This window comes from Pogona vitticeps, chromosome 4, assembly GCF_051106095.1.
Source record: "Pogona vitticeps strain Pit_001003342236 chromosome 4, PviZW2.1, whole genome shotgun sequence".
NCBI lineage: Eukaryota > Metazoa > Chordata > Lepidosauria > Squamata > Agamidae > Pogona > Pogona vitticeps.
The window spans coordinates 53,675,460-53,693,246 of NC_135786.1; the positions used below are offsets into that span (position 1 = coordinate 53,675,460).

General features: G+C 40.2%; 2 protein-coding genes across 6 annotated transcripts in view; one reads left to right on the top strand and one right to left on the bottom strand.

Annotated features, from left to right (window-relative positions):
• Positions 1-4,717, top strand: part of SPDEF (SAM pointed domain containing ETS transcription factor) — a 54,118-nt gene extending 49,401 nt beyond the window's left edge. For both annotated transcript variants that reach the window (XM_072997413.2, XM_020797988.3), the window contains one exon: positions 314-4,717. In XM_072997413.2, the coding sequence (XP_072853514.1) occupies positions 314-492 (179 nt within the window). In that variant the 3' untranslated portion in view covers positions 493-4,717. The remainder of the gene's footprint in view (positions 1-313) is intronic.
• A 1,642-nt stretch (positions 4,718-6,359) lies between these two features.
• Positions 6,360-17,787, bottom strand: part of PACSIN1 (protein kinase C and casein kinase substrate in neurons 1) — an 89,357-nt gene continuing 77,929 nt past the window's right edge. For all 4 annotated transcript variants that reach the window (XM_072997411.2, XM_072997410.2, XM_078392705.1 and 1 more), the window contains 5 exons: positions 17,446-17,621; positions 13,763-13,883; positions 13,291-13,415; positions 12,911-13,104; positions 6,360-12,147 (listed from right to left, as the gene is read on the bottom strand). In XM_072997411.2, the coding sequence (XP_072853512.1) occupies positions 12,038-12,147; positions 12,911-13,104; positions 13,291-13,415; positions 13,763-13,883; positions 17,446-17,621 (726 nt within the window). In that variant the 3' untranslated portion in view covers positions 6,360-12,037. The remainder of the gene's footprint in view (positions 12,148-12,910; positions 13,105-13,290; positions 13,416-13,762; positions 13,884-17,445; positions 17,622-17,787) is intronic.

A 17,787-nucleotide genomic window follows, 5' to 3' on the forward strand; every position in this document is an offset into this window, starting at 1 on the left:
CAGAAGCTGTAGCTCAGAAAGTAATTTTTGAAAGCTTTGACCTACTTTTCAGGTTAATGTTGCTCGTGATTCATGTATGTTTTGCTTCTATCAGGCCTCAAAAGGCTCTTAGCACCCTTGCACCATTTGTTTGGTTCTCATGGGGCCTTATAATTTTTTTCTATATTTTTTAAAAACAAGGTGCATTTTCAGTGAGTAGCTCCTTGACGTCAAGTTATAGTTCCAGGACTTGAATGTATTTGTGGGTTTGGGGAGATTGCACATAAAACAAATAAAATAATTGGCTTTCTTGTTTCTTGTGTTTACTTTCCAGGTATATTTAAGATTGAAGATTCTGCCCAGGTGGCTCGTCTGTGGGGAATCCGGAAGAACAGGCCTGCCATGAACTATGACAAGTTAAGCCGTTCCATCCGGCAATATTATAAGAAAGGAATAATCAGGAAACCAGATATCTCTCAGCGGCTTGTCTACCAGTTTGTTCACCCTGTTTGAAGAGTAGAGCAGATGTAGCAAATCCTGAAACACTAACTACTTTGTGGGCTAGAGGATATCAGGAAGCATAGCATCCCTTACACATTTTACTGTGTTAACTTAAAAATAGACGAAGCCAAAGGATGGACAACAGAATGGGCACCCAATGGATTTACTTGCTGAACTTCAAAGATTCCTCTGTGCTTTGGCTATGGAGAACAGGAATACATACACACTTACTTGTGGTTTTTTGTTTTGTTTTGTTTGTTTGTCAAATAGCAAAAAGAAAGTTACTGCTATAAAAAAAGCATACACATATATATAATTTTGGGGGGGCATGCTTTTGTGTGTAGTATATTTTCATATGTACACAAATGTATCTGTCTGTCTCCAGCTGCATTCTATGGGTAGCCAAAGAAGGTGGAAATTGGAGCAGGACAGGGGAGAGGGAAATGGTGATGGGTACAAGAAACATAAGAAGTCTAACCAGTAGAGATTTATTGTTTTCCATTTAATTTTTTGCCGGACAAGTAAACTGACCTTTTTTTTAAAAAAAGCTTTACTAGATGTAAACTATAGGAAGGCTCATGGGAAGCAAAAAAGTCTCAAATGAATCACACATTGCAATACATGTGCATGGGACTTCAAGGACTTGGTAGCGAAATCCGCAGCATGTTGTGTTTTTCCACATGACAGTCTTCTAATCTGTCTGAATGGTCCAGCCCCCTTTGCTTTCCACTAAACAAGCAGAAAAATTCACCCAAAAATGCACTAAAAAGCTTTGGCAAACTTGTCATGTTGGGGAAAAGGGCTTTGTTAATTCTCCCAAATGACTTTTTTAATGTTGTTACATATTTGTTGTTTGGGATTTTAGACTGAATATAAAGTAGGAGTGATTTTTTTTCGTTTCTGTGTAGTGGTTTCCAGGGAGTATCTGTCTTACTCTTTTGCAGCAAAAGAGGACAACTGGAAGGCTTTGAGCCCTTGAAGATTAACCTGGCATAATCTTTTGGGAACCCTAGCCCATTTCTTCAAGTGGATCTGAAGAAGTGAGCTATACTTCATGAAACATTTTGTCAAAGAAAACGTGTTAGTCCTTAAGGAATCACAACATTCCCTTTTTGTTTCAGTATAACAATAAAAGTGATCACTTTGGATCTGACTAGCAGTACGATGGGGATCTGTTCTGATTAGCAAAGAGCATGATTCCCTCAAGGGAGCAGCCCAGCAAAGCCATCTAGACCTGGCACTGGTAAATCAACCACTTCTTTATACCTGCAATGAATGAAAGTCCTGACTCTTTTCATGTATTGTTGGTAGAAGAACAGAGTCACCTATTCAGTGTGTGAAGGAGCCTTGCAGGAGAAAAAAAAAGACAATGAAGTCATGTAAAGGAGCTTCTTGCCAGAGCTCACACTGACCCAAGGCTAGAACACAGTGGCACCTGTGTGCCTGCCAAGGCCAACTGGCAGAGCATTTGGGTTTTTTGAGAAAGCAGAGCTGTTATTACCCCGTTTCCCTGAAAATAGGACCTAACCTGAAAACAAGCCCTAGTATGATTTTTCAGGATGCTCGTAATATAAGCCCTACCCCAAAAATAAGCTCCAATTAAGTGAAACTCCACCCTCCACCATTGTGCAGCAACCAGAAGATGATGACATGGCTGGAAAATAAAACATCCCCTGAAAATAAGCCCTAATGTGTTTTTTGGAGCAAAAATTAACATAAGACCCTGTTTCATTTTCGGGGAAACATGGTAGTCTCTGTGAAATGTTATGGTGGCTACCATGGAGAGTGCTGCAGTATACAAATAGTACATGGACTGATGGGCTCAGCTGTAGGAGATGGCAATTATTACCAGAGGAGAACAAATGCTTTCATAGTTGACTGTTTTACAGTACAGTGCAGGTGGTGGTGGTGTAGCTAATGCTACTTTCTAGCCTCCCAGGGAGACTTTACGTGAATCCTGCTCTGTCTCTCTGAACATAATTCATGTAAAATCTCCCTGTGAGGCAAGAAAGTAGCATTAGCTTCAGCATCACTACCACCTGCACTGTCACCCAAAAAGTAACTTCTAAAAAATCTATATATTTTATGAGAATGATAATTAATTTGGTACACGTTAGGAAAACATAGAGGTTCCAAGACGACATTACCGTAATCTCTCGAGACTGAATGATGCCCACACACCCTTATACTATTCAGTGCCTTGTGAAAGTACAAAACCCGCTATGTGCCAATTTCCCAACTAAATGGTTGCAGTTGTCATCTTGTTTTCTGGCAGGACTCCTGTGTGTTTCAGAGCTGCCAGAGAGTTGCAGCATAGGCTGAAATAGAAAAAAAATGAACATGCTCCTTTTCTAATTTTGTAGTAAGATTTTTGCATGCTTTCTGATAAGCCATCCCCAAAAAGTCAGTAGGAATTACTTCCTGGTGAGTCTGTAGGATTACAGCCTCAGTCTCACAAATAGCAGAGTCCTTTCATTAACTTTCTACAGAAATATTATATGGGAATGACAAGACACAACAAATGTAGGTGCTTCCTGTCTTTGCCTTTTGCTTTCGAAACAGCCTTTCAATTTTCGCCAACTTTGCTGTTAAGTTTTGTTAAGGAACAGCGTTCCTAATTCAACTCACCATTGAGCAGATGCAAGTATATGATGGGCCCTGAACATTGCCAAGTGTAGTTCGAGGACAAAGCAGAGCAGGCACCTCATCTTAAAGCTTCAAGAGGAGATCCTCTTCTTTTCCCAAGCTGCTTCCGTATCTGGCCCTCCATTAGAAGTTGCCAGAGGAGCCAGTGAGTATGCATGAGCCATGGGACTTAACAGTGTTTTAGATGTTGTTGGTGGACATAGGACTTTTACCTGCCTGCTCACCCATTCTGCTGTCAAGACAGCAGGACCAGGCAGTAGCCAGAGCAACAGAGAGTACAGTATAAATAAATTTATGAAGTTTTAGCAGACCATAATCTCATTATCTTTTTATGCCACTCTTCTGCAAATTCCAGTATTCTTTACTCGGGCTATTTTTTAATATCTCCATTATTCATCCTTTCAGCTGTTTGCAAATCAATAGCAGTTAGGGTTGTACTTAAGATAATGACAGTTTCCCTTCAATCAATGGTTGGGGACAATTTGAGTTGTAATGGTTTTTTGAGTTGTAATCCAAATAATACCAGAGGGCATCAGGATGTGTGTGTGTGTGTGTGTGTGTGTGTGTGTGTGTGTGTGTGTGCGCACACGTGCGTGCACTGATGTAGATTAACTGTATGTGCAGCTGATTCCCTCATCCCATCTTCCTCTTGTTAACAAATTTCACTTTAACAATAATGGAGTGCAGTTCATCTTATAGGAAGATGGAGTTGATGTTCATGATGAGGAAGAGGATATTTGCAAAAGGAAGAGGACTGTGTTTGAAAAGATTTTTTGAAAATGCTTGTGTCTAAGAGCTCGTGTCACATATAGGTTTCAAGGATTGGGGAACCTATAAAGTTCCAGCTGTTGTTGGTCTATCACACCTGTCATCTCTGCTGACTGGCCATACAGGGTGGGACTGATAGGAGCTGAAGTTCAATTGCATCTGGGCATGTGTGGGGGACAATAATTCCCTACTCCAGGTTAAAGGTGAGGACATCAACAGCCCACTTGAAGCAAAACATTCACATTCAAACTTCCATTAGCTACTTACTGTGACTACAGACATTTTCTTGGCTTATGGCCCAAATGTACATTTGAGGAACAATTTTGTTTTGTTTTAAATATAACCTCCCCTCAAATCTGTCTCTTGGGAGCATTTTATTTGTGTAATAGAGAAATACAAAGCAGATAGTGCTTTTGTTCATTAAAAAAAGATTCATAGATTCAAAGATCAATCATGTAGTTTATAATGGGACATAAGCAACCACACATCTGGCAAATAAAGTAGTAGCTGATAATAAATGCTTACACAAAATTGAATGCTATGTCTACTGTGTGTGCCATTACAAAAAGCACTGCTTTCCTTCTTTTCTGTTGTAATAAATCATTTTTGCAGCAATGAATTCTGTGAAGGTAAGATATGTATACCCATCAGAAGGAGTCACTTTTCATGGACATGTGTCTATTCTTTGTGTTCCCTGTGTTCGCTATTCAGGGATAATATACAATGCCCTTTTCTCTCCAAGGGTTGGGATAGGAATTCATGGGTGATATTTGCATCTTTAATATATTGGCAACAGTGCAAGAAGTGAGGAAAAAAGGTTTTCCGGTGGGAGGTTTCTTCTGCAGGATCAAGGCCTTTTCTCAAGCCTGCCTCCTTCCCCAACATCAACACAGGGAAGCATACACACCTTGCTGTAGTGGAGAACTGATAAAAGAATCCTGTTGGGGATTGTTGCTATCTCAACAGATTCTTGTTGCCAAAATAAGAAGCCAAAGGAAATTTAGAGGTTAGCTAGACCAGTGGTCCCCAACCTTGGGCCTCCAGATGTTCTTGGACTACAACTCCCAAAAGCCTTCACCACCACCTCTGCTGGCCAGGATTTCTGGGAGTTGAAGTCTAAGAACATCTGGAGGCCCAAGTTTGGAGACCACTGAGCTAGACAGCTCATTTGGAGCTGTCTGGTTCAGACTAAATATGGTTGCTTAAGGTCAGGTAGAGGTCTACTATGCCATGTGATGTGATCCTTGCTTCCACGTGGTATATACATCTCAGTAACCCTATTTGGGCCAGTTTCTGTTAAGAAAAGGAAAAAAGAAAGAAAAGAAAAAATCAGCACCACCCTAATTGGTTTTTTTTAAAAAACTGCTTCTGCCCTCTGCCTCTCCACAGAGAGGTAAAGAAAGTCAGTTTTTAATTTCCCATTTCCCCCATATCATTAAGTAGCTAAGCTATCTGTTTAAGCCACTAATGATACTGGGAGACTGAAACCAGCTGGAAAATTAAAGCAGGGTCCTCTGCTTTGGTTCAGTGATCACATGCATTGGAAATGAACCAAAACGGATAAATCCTACATACACCTAAAAAAAGAGTAGTCCATGACAGGGCCCAGGTAAGAATACTGAGTGAACAGACTGGTTCAATCTAGCAATTATGTCATCTGATCACTGTCAAAAGGAGCAAACCTCTTGTTCCAATAGTGCACCAAATGGTGGGTCAAATGCTAGTGTAGTCACCTGCTCAAACTAACATACCTGCAGCTAACATATTTTTGAAAAAACCTTTTTCATTTTCCTTGGACTGTTGTACTAATCCACACAGCCTCTGGTTGGCTGTTTCAACATATCATGTGTGTTTGTGTGCCTAAAATGTACTGATTTTGAAAGGGTACATATGGATAAGGCTTGCCCTAACCCCCCCCCCCAAAAAAAAGACTTTCACACTGAGGAATTGTCAACTGAATACTCTGGGAACACTAATAATTACTCTTGGAGAATTGCATTCATCTACTTTAATTAATGTATGATATCTAAGAATGGCTTTTGCTGATGAGGAACATTACACCATCTTTTGCAGTAATATGTACCTGCAGATGTTATTATGAAGCAATGGCAATCATACAGGCTTCTCTTGGAATTCTTCAGATCTTTCTGCAAAATAATTCTTGATACTTCCTCAAATATATTGATCCTCAGACTGGGTGTGTGTAACACCTGACTTCTTGGGACTGTGTATCCAAATGCAATAGAGGTGTTCGGTATCTTTAAGCTGTGTAATGAAAGGGATTTGGGGTGAGGGGGGTGTAGATGTAATTGTTCATATCATTGTAAACTTTGAGGAATCCAACTATTCTTGCTGAAATTCCATTTTTTGAACATCTAAGGAAGCACTTTTCCCCTCGTGGCTCTTGTTACGTCAAGCTCTGTTTGCACCTTTGCATCAACAGGAACCAAGCTAAACACACTATGCATGAATAAAATAATCCTTTTATTACTGTATTTCTTAAGTATAGTTTTTGCTCTTTATGGAAGAAGAGGCAGACTGGCATGACACAGATAACAATACTCTCCATCTGCTGGTATGTAGCTTTGCTGACAGAAACATTATTCCTTATCTTGATCTGTTTTTTCTAAATTCCACAGGACTCAAAAGGGGTCATACACTTTCTTCTTTTCTTCAAGCCTGTTGTCTACTATGTAGCTTTTGGGCCACCTAATGAATACAATTGTACCTTTGTCACTGCATTTCAAGAGCACGACCAGTATGTGGCCACTATGACTGTACACTTGTTTCCTTACATGAAGATAGCTGTGTGAAGATGGAAAGTTCGCAGAGTACTTGCATGAACTTGTAGAGTACTGTTGAAAGGTTTCAAAGAGCCACTGCTATCACCATGTTGAAACTCAACAAAGACAAGAGTTTTGAACATATCGGCCTCTATGCAACTGCCCCCATGGCTGTCACGGAAAGCCTGGAAATCAATCCAACTACTATTTCAGAAACAGCCACAATCATCACCCTTCAAAATATCAATTACTGGCCTTCCTAATAAGCACAATTCTGCCCTTTTCTTTTCAAGGGTTAAGACAAGGGTACCTGGGTTATGTTTATATATTTAGTACATTCACAACAGTACAAGGAGAACTGGGGAGATGCTATTTCTGCAGGACCATTTTTCAACTCTGATTCCTTCTCCTCCATCATTCATAGAACACCTATCAGTTTCTCTTTTGCATCTTAACTGTCAGTTCTGCATCTTCTACCATGTTGTCTACTAAGAAGTCAAGGGAATTCCAAATCCAGTAGCTCATGTGAAACCAAAACAAGAGTAAATTATTTGTTTGGTCTACAACTCTCAGAATCTCCTAGCAAGGGAATCTGAGCATTGTAGTCAAAAAACAAGTTACTCTTCTGAACTCTGGAAAATGGCTGCCATCTTGCCCAAAGATATAGTTTCTGGGTTAGAACCAGATCCAAATCCATTTAAATCATCTATAGTGTGGCAGCAAGAAAACAGCCATATAACCCAACTGTCAGAGAAGCCAGAGGTTGGTTCTCAGAATGAGATTTGGGCTGGAGGCTAAATTGTATCTTAGCTGGAAGTCTGAGAAGAAAGGAATTTAGACAGAAAGCTCAGCATCAGGCATCACTCTTTCCCTTCTTTACCCCAGTGGCCAGTTCAATTCTGATGATGGCGCTCATCCTGTAAACATGACAGCTACACCTACATCAGGAGATGTTAAGAGCATGAGAATCAAACAAGAATTAAAATCCATATAACATTTACATAGATCAGTCATTTTTGTATACACAGTATGTGTGTGTGTATATACCTTTTAGTTTTAAATTACACAATAAATGTACAAAAAACAAGTGCATCGCTGAGACAACAGCATTCCTCTTTTTTTTCTCAACCTAACAAAATGAAACAAAAATTGAAGGGTGGAAATATCCTGTATGCAGCATGTTTAATTCATTCAGGAACAACACTTGGTCACTGGGTCCTAATATTTGTACGAGAAAGAGGTTGCAGTAGAGGAGGAAGGATGGGGAATTTTTATGAGGAATCCAAGGGACTATTGTGCAAGAGGCTGACTAGTGGCATTCAAGGAAAGATTTGGGATTTATATCATGAAAGCTGGAACAGAAATTATCTGGAAACTACATTAGCCACAAGCCTTTGTGGGTCCCCAGATGAATGAAATATATGCAAAAGGGGGACCCTTGACCAGAGGAATGTTAATAAAAGTGTGTTGTAGCCTGTAACCGGGCACAGAAAAGGAGGCTTCTGGAAACCGGAACCAATGTAGTGAGCTCTTTGAGGTGGGCAAGTGAGAGGAATAGGTTAATGACCCAGTCTTTTCCAACTGGCTGACATAGTCCAACACATTTGAGGAGGCAGTTTATTAAGTTGGGGAAGGCTGGTTTAGTCAATGGGAGGTAGCTGGATGATGGAGCCATCAGATTCCATCACTTCAAAATAGATGGGACAAGCCCAACTGATGTGTAATCTTGATGATATGCAATCACTTATTTATTTATTTATTTGACTAGGTTATATCTCTCCTTTCTCCCAGAATTGGGATCCAAGGTAGCAAAATAAGGGATAATGTGCTTTTCTCAAAAATATAACAAGGGGAACTGTTGCCAAGATTGTATTTACCAAAAACTATTTTAGTGTTTTAAGCTTCACAAATAAGTAAGAACTGTAAGGAACCCACAGCTTTTAGTAAAGGGGGAAGTGTCCCCATATGTTGAGGAAGACTTTGAAGGTTAAAAGCTCATGTAGGAATAAAAGGTGATTATTCCATTTTCTTTTCTCTTAAGGAAGGGCAAGTACTTAAAGTAAAGGCCTGTATGAACAGAGCTGTGAACAATCAAGCATCTCCTGAATAAACAACTTTGAAGGGCTTGTTTTAGATTAAATGGGGGGGCATGCAGATGTTCTCAGAGATTATTCAAACTGTATTTTTTTTCTTATACAGCAAAGGTGATATATTTGTAGCTCTCCATATGTTGGAGGATTCGAGTTCTCATCATCTCCAACCAACATAGCCAATAATCAGAGATTCTGGGCTCTGTAGTCCAAAAAATCTGGAGGCCACAGGTTCTTGACCCTACTTTGCAAACTGTATCTAATTCTATTTCTTCAGTTGGTTTTTCAGCAACTATTTTGCTTCCCTTTGAAATACATGCTGAAATTATTCTTGACAGAATGGTTCCCTATTTATATTTGGTTGCATCCTCCTAATCACTGTGAGCAAAAGATGCTTCTGATCAGGAAGGGGTCCTTCTCTGGGTACACCTCTTCTACTGCCTACAGAAGTGCCATCCATTGATGGAGCCATTATGTTGGATGGAATACTAGTTTTTCCCTCTCCATCCTTCATGTAAGAATGCTGGATTCAGACCAGTATCTGATGAATATTTGGAAAAAAACAACAGCAGTGTTGCTATTAATAATAATATGTCCAATTAATAATATTTTTGCATATGTCAAGTTATTTACTCTGAGTAGAGAAACTTGCACTGTTCCTGAAATTGCTGAACAATCTATTCCATGGCTTTTCAGTGTCTTAGGTTTAAGATCAAATTCACCTCTAAAGAAGTGCTGACTCTATTTGGCAGCAGGGAGACTTTTGAGCCACTCGTAAAATATTGGAATTTTCCATTAATTTCATTAACTGGGTAGCTTCATAGTTTTCAATAGGGAGATGAAATCTGTACATGTCTTTGGGTATAATCAAGTGGTTTTCCTTCCAAAACTCTACTGATATTAGTAAGAACTGTGCTTCATGGGTTTGTAGGGCAGAAACTCTCAGTGAACCCCCACCACTCAGTGGACCCCCAGCAAGAGCTGGGTAGTAAAATGGTTTCACTTATTTCTTTGGCTGCCTTTTAAAGGTGTCCTGTTATGAGGAAGGGCAAGGGCTTTGGGGAAGACTCATTATTAAGCACACTGCGGCACTTGAAAATACTGAATGAATTTCATTTACTAGCACAAAATGATTTCTGAAGCTTAAAGATGTTTGGATCCTTGTCATGAAATTCCAAGGATCTCTTTGGCCAGAAGTGGTGAAGACTAAAAGAAACAGTCATCCTATGCTAATTTTCCAAAAAATATTCTCTTGAGCTAATTGTCATGGATCTAGACAATCAAAGGTGGCAAAATGCCACTTCCGTACAGTCTATGAACATGCCAACTCTTTATAGATACATCTAGCAGGTCAACCAATTTATCCAAAATCCATTTTTAGTCTCCAGTGAAAACACGTGGTAATTTTGGATTTTAAAGTAATCCAAACATATTTCCAATACTGACACAGATCTTTGGGTTTTCATTTAACAATCTGACCTCAACGTCTCTAAAGATACTTGTTCTATGCAAAGGATTTTAAGAGTCAATTCCAAGCTCAAGGAAAAATAATTTAAGTGGCAAAACACAAGCTCTCAACTTCTATTCTTGTATTTAGGTAGCAGGTAAGATACTTACTCAATTGGAAAGAAACTTCAAAATAAATGTCTTTATTCAGGATCCTATTATGAAAATTTCTCTTGTCATTTTGAGCATTCAGCCTGTAGAAGGGACACTGCATCTCACTTTAAGCTCATGTCAATCAGCGGTCTCTGTGCATTACCACTCTTGTTCTATTGCTGGGTAACATCCTTATCTCTGGATTAATGTTCAAAATCCATGTACAAATTCTGTTGTAAATATATGTTTGCAGAACACATGCACAGCAATCTAATTGGTTTCCTTTTTTCCAAACTAGCTGGCATCTGCCACTTCCCAAGTCATCCAATGGATGACTTCCTCCTCATATGCTGCACTGTGACAGCGCTAGCAACTGCATGCTTCTTTGATCATGTATGTATGCTGATGATCCTCTTGCTCCAGCTGACACAGAGATGAATTCTTGGGCCCTATTCATTCTGGTTCTCTTAAGTCTACTTCTTCAGCTCATTGGGTGATATTGGAACCCAACATCTGGGTGGTCTGTGAAGTGTTCTTCTTGGCTAAAGGCTCGGATTCCATTCAAAGATATGCTCCCAGTAGCATCTCAGCCATGCGTAGCAACTTAGTAGGCAGTCTTATATCAAGAAGAAAGCACTAGAGAAATTTCAAATGGTTTGAAGCAATGCTTTTCAGACCAATAAACATTTTTCCTTGTCAACGTTTGGTGATCAGTTGGTCAGAGTGTGTAGCTTTAATAAATTTGCATTTCATCTCTATCCTGCTTGACAGCTGTTTGACTGGGATCAGCAGAGAAATCTGTGCTATGTTTGTGTATGCCACCTGATCAAGTTCAATGTAATGCAACCCTCAAGAGAAGCTGGGAGAAAGAAGCCAGTAGGTTACATTTTGTTAACGTGCATAAGGTGTCCACCCGAGCTCAATACCTCAGTATATCTCATACCAGTAAAAAAGGAAGCCACATCATGCTTCACATTCATGGGGGAAATGGGATCTCAGGACTCTGTGGAGCTAACCCTGTAATCCATTGCATACACATACAAAACTTAAATTAATGCAATGATAATCTGGGCAATAATCTGGAGGGCAAACTATTGCAGCACAAGAATACTGACTGGGGCTTTGTAGTCAAGGCAAAGGATATCTGCCTTTTGCTTTTCAAAATAAATCTATAACAAAATACAAAGAGGGGATAACCCCCCAAGATAATATTTCACTTCCTCCTTACTTTCACTTGCTTTGATCTACTCTGAAAGGATGAATTGGATTGGCCCAAATAACTTACATGTCAGAAGTTTCAGATAGTTCAGCCCAATTGGAAGGTGGTTTATCAATACAATATCCTTAAAAACCAACCAATCAGAAGGTTGGTTAGGCTTTAAAGGCATGAGGTACTGGCTTTCACCTGCAAAATAAACCTCAATAGACAGTATTGACCCTTCATTTGTCATCATTACCTCAAAAACAAGACAAAAGAAAAAAGTGGCCATAAAATAGTCTTCCAGGACGGCTATTTAAAAAAAAAAAAAAGATTGTTTGGAAAATATGTTTGGATCTCTAACTGGGCTGAGTGACCAGACAGCAAAATGGCTACTTGGCTGGCATAGAGAGATGGGAGATGACAGAGGGTTGATTTGTTTTTCTGACAGCAGTGATGAGAACATGACAGAACTAAATAGCTTCCACGTAATTAGCTGGATAAAGACCAAGTTGCCCGTTGTCCAAGCGACCTTTGCACCACCCTTGCTCATCTTCTTCACCTAATTTGGTTAATTCATCACCTAAAATAATAACAACAAATTAGAAATTAGGGCTCTATGTATAACATGAATCTTTATCGGCACAAGGAACAATTTGTACAAACTTTTCTCCCCTGTTCCTTGGTTGGTTCTAAACTCACAATGAGAGAGAGAGAGAGAGGGAGAGAGTATTTATAGATATATAGAGAGGTATATATAGAGGTGTATGTATATTGGTTTATATACAGGCTAATCGAATAGCTCTGGAAGAATCTTCATGGATTGTGAGTTTAGAACCAACCAAGGAAAGGGGGAGAAAGATTAAAAACAAACAACTTGTTACAAGCAAATAAAAGTAAGAAAATCTCAACAGTTTATTTTTAATGAAAAGCAGCCTTGAGAAGCAGTGTATTTCAGCAGCTGTGCTGAACAGGAGTGTCCACTGACTATTTTTCTGCTCTAAATCATACATTCCTTCCCCTGCTACCCCACTTACAATTGAGAGAATAGCTTCTATATGCCAATAAGGGCAAGGTACAGATATTGGTGTTACAATTTGGAGGAGGAGAAGGAGGAAGAGGAAAAATCTCTTTGCCATTTCTGAATTCTGCTACAGACTTAAAAAATTTAGACCTATTAGCTGCTAAGACACATGTGAGCTGGAAGGCCATTACATCCATTCTGAAAAGAAACCTCTTGGAGGCAAGGCACTATAATAGAATGCTCCTGATATTTCCTCTGAAAAGTGACTGATGGCTGCATTATCTTCTCAGACACAACAGCTTACCACATATTTATGCCATACCTGCTTTGAAACTCAGTTCATCCTGTTCCTGTCCATCATAATCATACAGAGCTCGTACACGCATGCCTTTCACAGTTGATTCTTCCTCAAAGGAGTTGGCACCACCATTGGCTTCGCTGGAGTTGTAGGTGTTGGCGCCTTCATCATCTGACCACTCTGCAGCGTAGGCTTGGTTACGGTCATAGCTGCTCACACTAACAATGCAACATGGTGCCATGAGAACTGGTATTACAGCATAAAGTGCTCAGATACATCAAACAATGGAAGGCGCTTCACCATAATGGCACTTTGCTGCCATCAGGTCTTATGCTAAAGGCTCCTATTCCTTCTGGCTGCATCTTATAATGGTGCCCAAACTGGAGGAAGCTTGGCGTACTCACCTGCCACGGTCCCCAGACTGGGCTGCTGCCTCTCCACCAGAACCCGCACTTGATGCATTGCCTGCTTCATTCTTTTTAGGTTTCTCTTTCTTTGCTACCACTTGTGTTGCATCGGGGTTCCACTCCTGTAGACCAAGGAATGTGTTTCTGATCTCATAGTAGCAGTTAAGCACTGATTTCCTTTCCTTAAGCCCCAAATGCACTACATCCCACTTCCAAATATACAAACACCAGAAGAGCCTTGCTGCAGCAGAACACAACAGCATTCTGTTTCCTCTAATGGCCCACCAGATACCCCTGGAACTACAAGAAGCTTTGTCCTGTTGTCATACCCCAGTCTCTGACATATATTAATGACATAGTGCCTTTCTGAGTATTAAGATTTCTGAGAGACATTGGAAGATGATCACAGGAAGATGATCATAGGTCATAGCCATTGAATCAATAAGATAATTTGCTGAGATGGTCTTACCTCTAACTGAGGCCAGTTCATGGGCATCCCAGGGCCGCTAGTGTTGCGGAACCACCGAAGGTCCTCCTGTGCATCAGCTATGCGGATGGTCTGCTCAAGGTCACGGTAGATTTTAGCATAGCTACATGTTATAAACAAACAATGTAAAGCCACAGGTAAGTACTGGACTAGAGTAGGGAACCATCAGCCTGGGGCTGACAGGAGTCAACAAAGTCTGAAGGGACAAATGTTCTTAAATGTTATTGTTGTTGCTATTTCTTCTCAATATTGCTAGTGCATAAGGGTGGACCAAAAGGATCAAGTCTAAAAATTAGGAATTAATTAAAATGTGCAAGTGAGAGTATGTTTGCAAAATCCCTGATTTTTGAATTTCAAGAAGCAAATTAGCAACTATTGGCAACTATTTTAAATTTGTGAACAAATATTTTGGAATGACTCCCATTAGTGAAATAAGTATGGGTGAGACAATAGCCTGATCTTGCCTCCGTGTTCTCTAAATTTTTTGCCTTCATGTTTGGTGCTTTGGAATTTTTGTATTTTATATAGGAAAACTGAACACTCAGGTTGTTAAAACAAACACAAGGGGGTGATAACAGCACAGATATATATATATATATTGCAAATATTACTTAGGGTGGGTGAATACTAGACATAATTGTATTCTGACATTATTTCCGCCATCTATATTTCCCCACAGCTTCGTTCAATGTTCTTCTTACTGCATAGAATTTGTAAAGGAAGAAAAGACAGAAGAGCTGTGTAATGTCTTTTGACTGATACTCCTTGGAACAATCCCAGGGAGGTCAATGTGCATCTTTGTAGTTAAATCCTCTGTGATTTATTAGAGATAAGACAAAGAATATAGCTATTGCAAAGTTCAAACAATGGTCTGTCTAAGGAAAGACCATTTCCTCAGCAATAGTACTTGTAGAAAAAGGCAGGGAAGATGGTGTGTGTGTTTGTGTGTGGGAGACAGGGCTCAAGCTTCTGTCATTTCCTGGAGCTTAGGAGAAGCAGAATCTCTCCTGCAGAACACAGAACTCTCCTGCAGAATTTCAGCGAGATGTGGTTACTAGGCTTTTGGGCTCTTTGTATTCTGACAGAGGAGCCTTTCCCTGTTTCTTGCTCTCTAGCTGTTCTAGATTACATATTCCATCATCAGTGGTCCAACTTGCTGGGGATGATCAAATCTATAGTCCACATATCTCGCAGATGACAGGTTGGAGAAGACAGCAGCATATAATAATATAAAAAGTGGTGTAGCACTATTTGCTTATAGAGCTAAACTGGGCATTTCTGAATTTCAAAAAAGCAGAGCCAGGTCCATTTTAAATTTGCAAGTACACCATTACTAAAGATGGATAAATGACTACATTTCCTCTTTATACAGGTCAAATTCTATAAGAGTTTTCTTATTTTTATCGCTGTTGAGATGCTGTTACCTCAGAAATGTGTCTGCAAAATGCAAAACTAGAAAGGTTACCTTTTTGTTCTACAAGTCCTATAGTCTTATACACTGTGAAATTCTGGGAATCATACTTGAAAGAAGTATCTTTTTTTCAGATGCTGAAAAATGCAGAATGTGCTTCTGGTAACTGAGAGGAATAAATGCTGCTACTATTATATAGTTTGACAAAACTCTCTGAATGTCTCAGACAGCATCTTCCCAGCTCACAGACTTTTTGCAGTTGTGAATGATTTTATACCTGTGTATGGATGGGAATGATTCCCCCTGTCTGTTGCTTTGTGCAGTGCACTCAGAGCTTGCTAATTTGAGAATGTCAATATAGTATTCTTTGATTTCCCTCTATGGCTCTTACTTATACATATTAAAGGATGAGATGGGCCTGAAATGGTAGGAAGGTGTATACAAACTCAGACTGCAAGTAGGAATGGTAAAATATTTCCCTCTTCTTCCTTGCTGCCATTTGCAAATATAAAACCAGCACAGAGAGGATTGCTGTAAAATCATTCTGAAATGTAATAGTCCCCCCCATGGGGGGGGGGGCGTTGGCTCCCTTTCGGAGAACATGACAAATCAGTGTCCTACCTGTAGTTTGAAATGGCACAGTTCACCTACAGACTGAGGCACAGATGGTGAATGCATGACTCTCCAAATGTTGCTAGACAAGTAGTGCTATACTCTTTCATCACTAGCTATGTTAGTGGAAGTGCAGAGCAGCAACATCTGGAGGTCACCTATTCCCCACTAAGGGCCTTACATACTTATTCTTTGACTTTGACTTATGTGGCTTTTGCTGCCCAAAGAAAGTTCCAACTCCAAACAGCTGGAACATGGCAGTTTCACAAATATGGTCAAGTACAAATCTGACTATGAAGATCTTCATAGGCTAATTTTTTAAAAAGCGCTATATGGGTGAACTTAGCCTCTGCAAGTCATCATATTCTGTGGGTCAGCCTGAACTGAATCCTGTGCTTGCTCATGTTATACAATTATCAAGCTTGGCAGGGATTTTGAAGGCCATCTCAGTCCAAGCCCTTGCTCAGGACTGGATTAAGTCATACTAAGGCCTTAAGCCATGGCGAGTTCAGAGATGAGAAAAATTGCATTCCTTCCTTCCTCCCTCCCTCCCTCCCTCATACAGCTTCCAGAATGTCCTAGCCACCATGGCCACTGACAATGTTGACTGAGGAATTCTGGGAGCTGCAGTCTGAAAAAAGTAACCTTTTTGATCTACGCTAACATTTAAGAAGTCCTCACAGCATTACCAAAAAGAGTATTTCGAGGCATTTTGGACAGACAGCCAGACACACAGACATGTATGTGTTTGTATACACGCATGTGTGCCTGTCTGTACACACACACACATGTGCCTTTAAATACAAAGACCTTGCATAATCTGAGGACCTAAACTGTAGTTTATGTGAGGTCCTCAAATGAGCACAAATCCAGAAAAGCCTCTGCTCAATGGAGGAAATCAAGAGTTGGAGCATCCCTAACAGATGGCTGCTCAACTTCTGCATAAATATATCGAAAATCTCCTTTCTTCATCTGCTGGTTATGAAGTCCTTGAACGCTGTTTGGTGGCAATAATGGACCGGACAAGGGCCATTAAACTGAAACTATATCCAGATAATACAGAAATCCTACTGTTGGGATGGTCATCAGACCAGTTAGAGGGACATTTACCTGGCCTTGATGGGGGTATACTTCCCCTGAAGGACTGGGTTTGCAGTTTGGGTGTACTCTTGGACACAGCTCTCTCTATGGAGGTGCAAATATCTGCTGTGCCCAAGAGTGCCTTTCGTCAACTTCAAATGATTGCCCAGCTGCACCTCTACCTGGAGAAGAAATGCTTAAGAGTGGTTCATGTGTTGGTAATCTCCAAAATAGACTACTATAGTGCTCTTTATGTAGGAATACCTTTGAAGTCAGTATAGAAACTTCAGCAAGTCCAAAATGCAGCAGCCAGACTGGTCACAGGCACCACCAGATATGAACACATATCTCCAGTCCTGGCATGTATCTGATAGCTTCCTGTTAAGTTTCTGTGCCCAATTCAAGGTGCTGGTAACCACCTAAAAAGCTCTTAATGGTTTAGGACCTCCACCATTTAGGAGATGTCTCTTAGTCCCTCCCCCAAAAGGTGCAGCTATCACACTGGTTCCTGGTGAGACTTCCCTGCTCTCCTGCAGGGTTTCAATGGAAGATGATGATATACCTGCTGTTCTCTGCCAAGTTCAGGTGCCGTTTGATATCTAACAGCACCTCCTTCAGAAAGTTGAGTCTCTTCTCTTCAAATTGCTGGCACTGCTCAAAGACCTGCTCCATACTCTCCATGTACTGTGGGGTGCACTTACTCAGCTCTTCCACCACCTTCTCATACTTCTCCTGGGTCTGTAGGTAAAGTAAAAGATTATTTTAAGATATCTCTTGAGACCTTGCCCTATGCTGCCTAGTAAAGTCTCCTCCAGATATTCAGTGTAACTAAGTACAACAAGTAAAACACAATAAAACTGACCTGCATCTTTGTTAGAGATACCAGTAAATAAGTATAGATTCT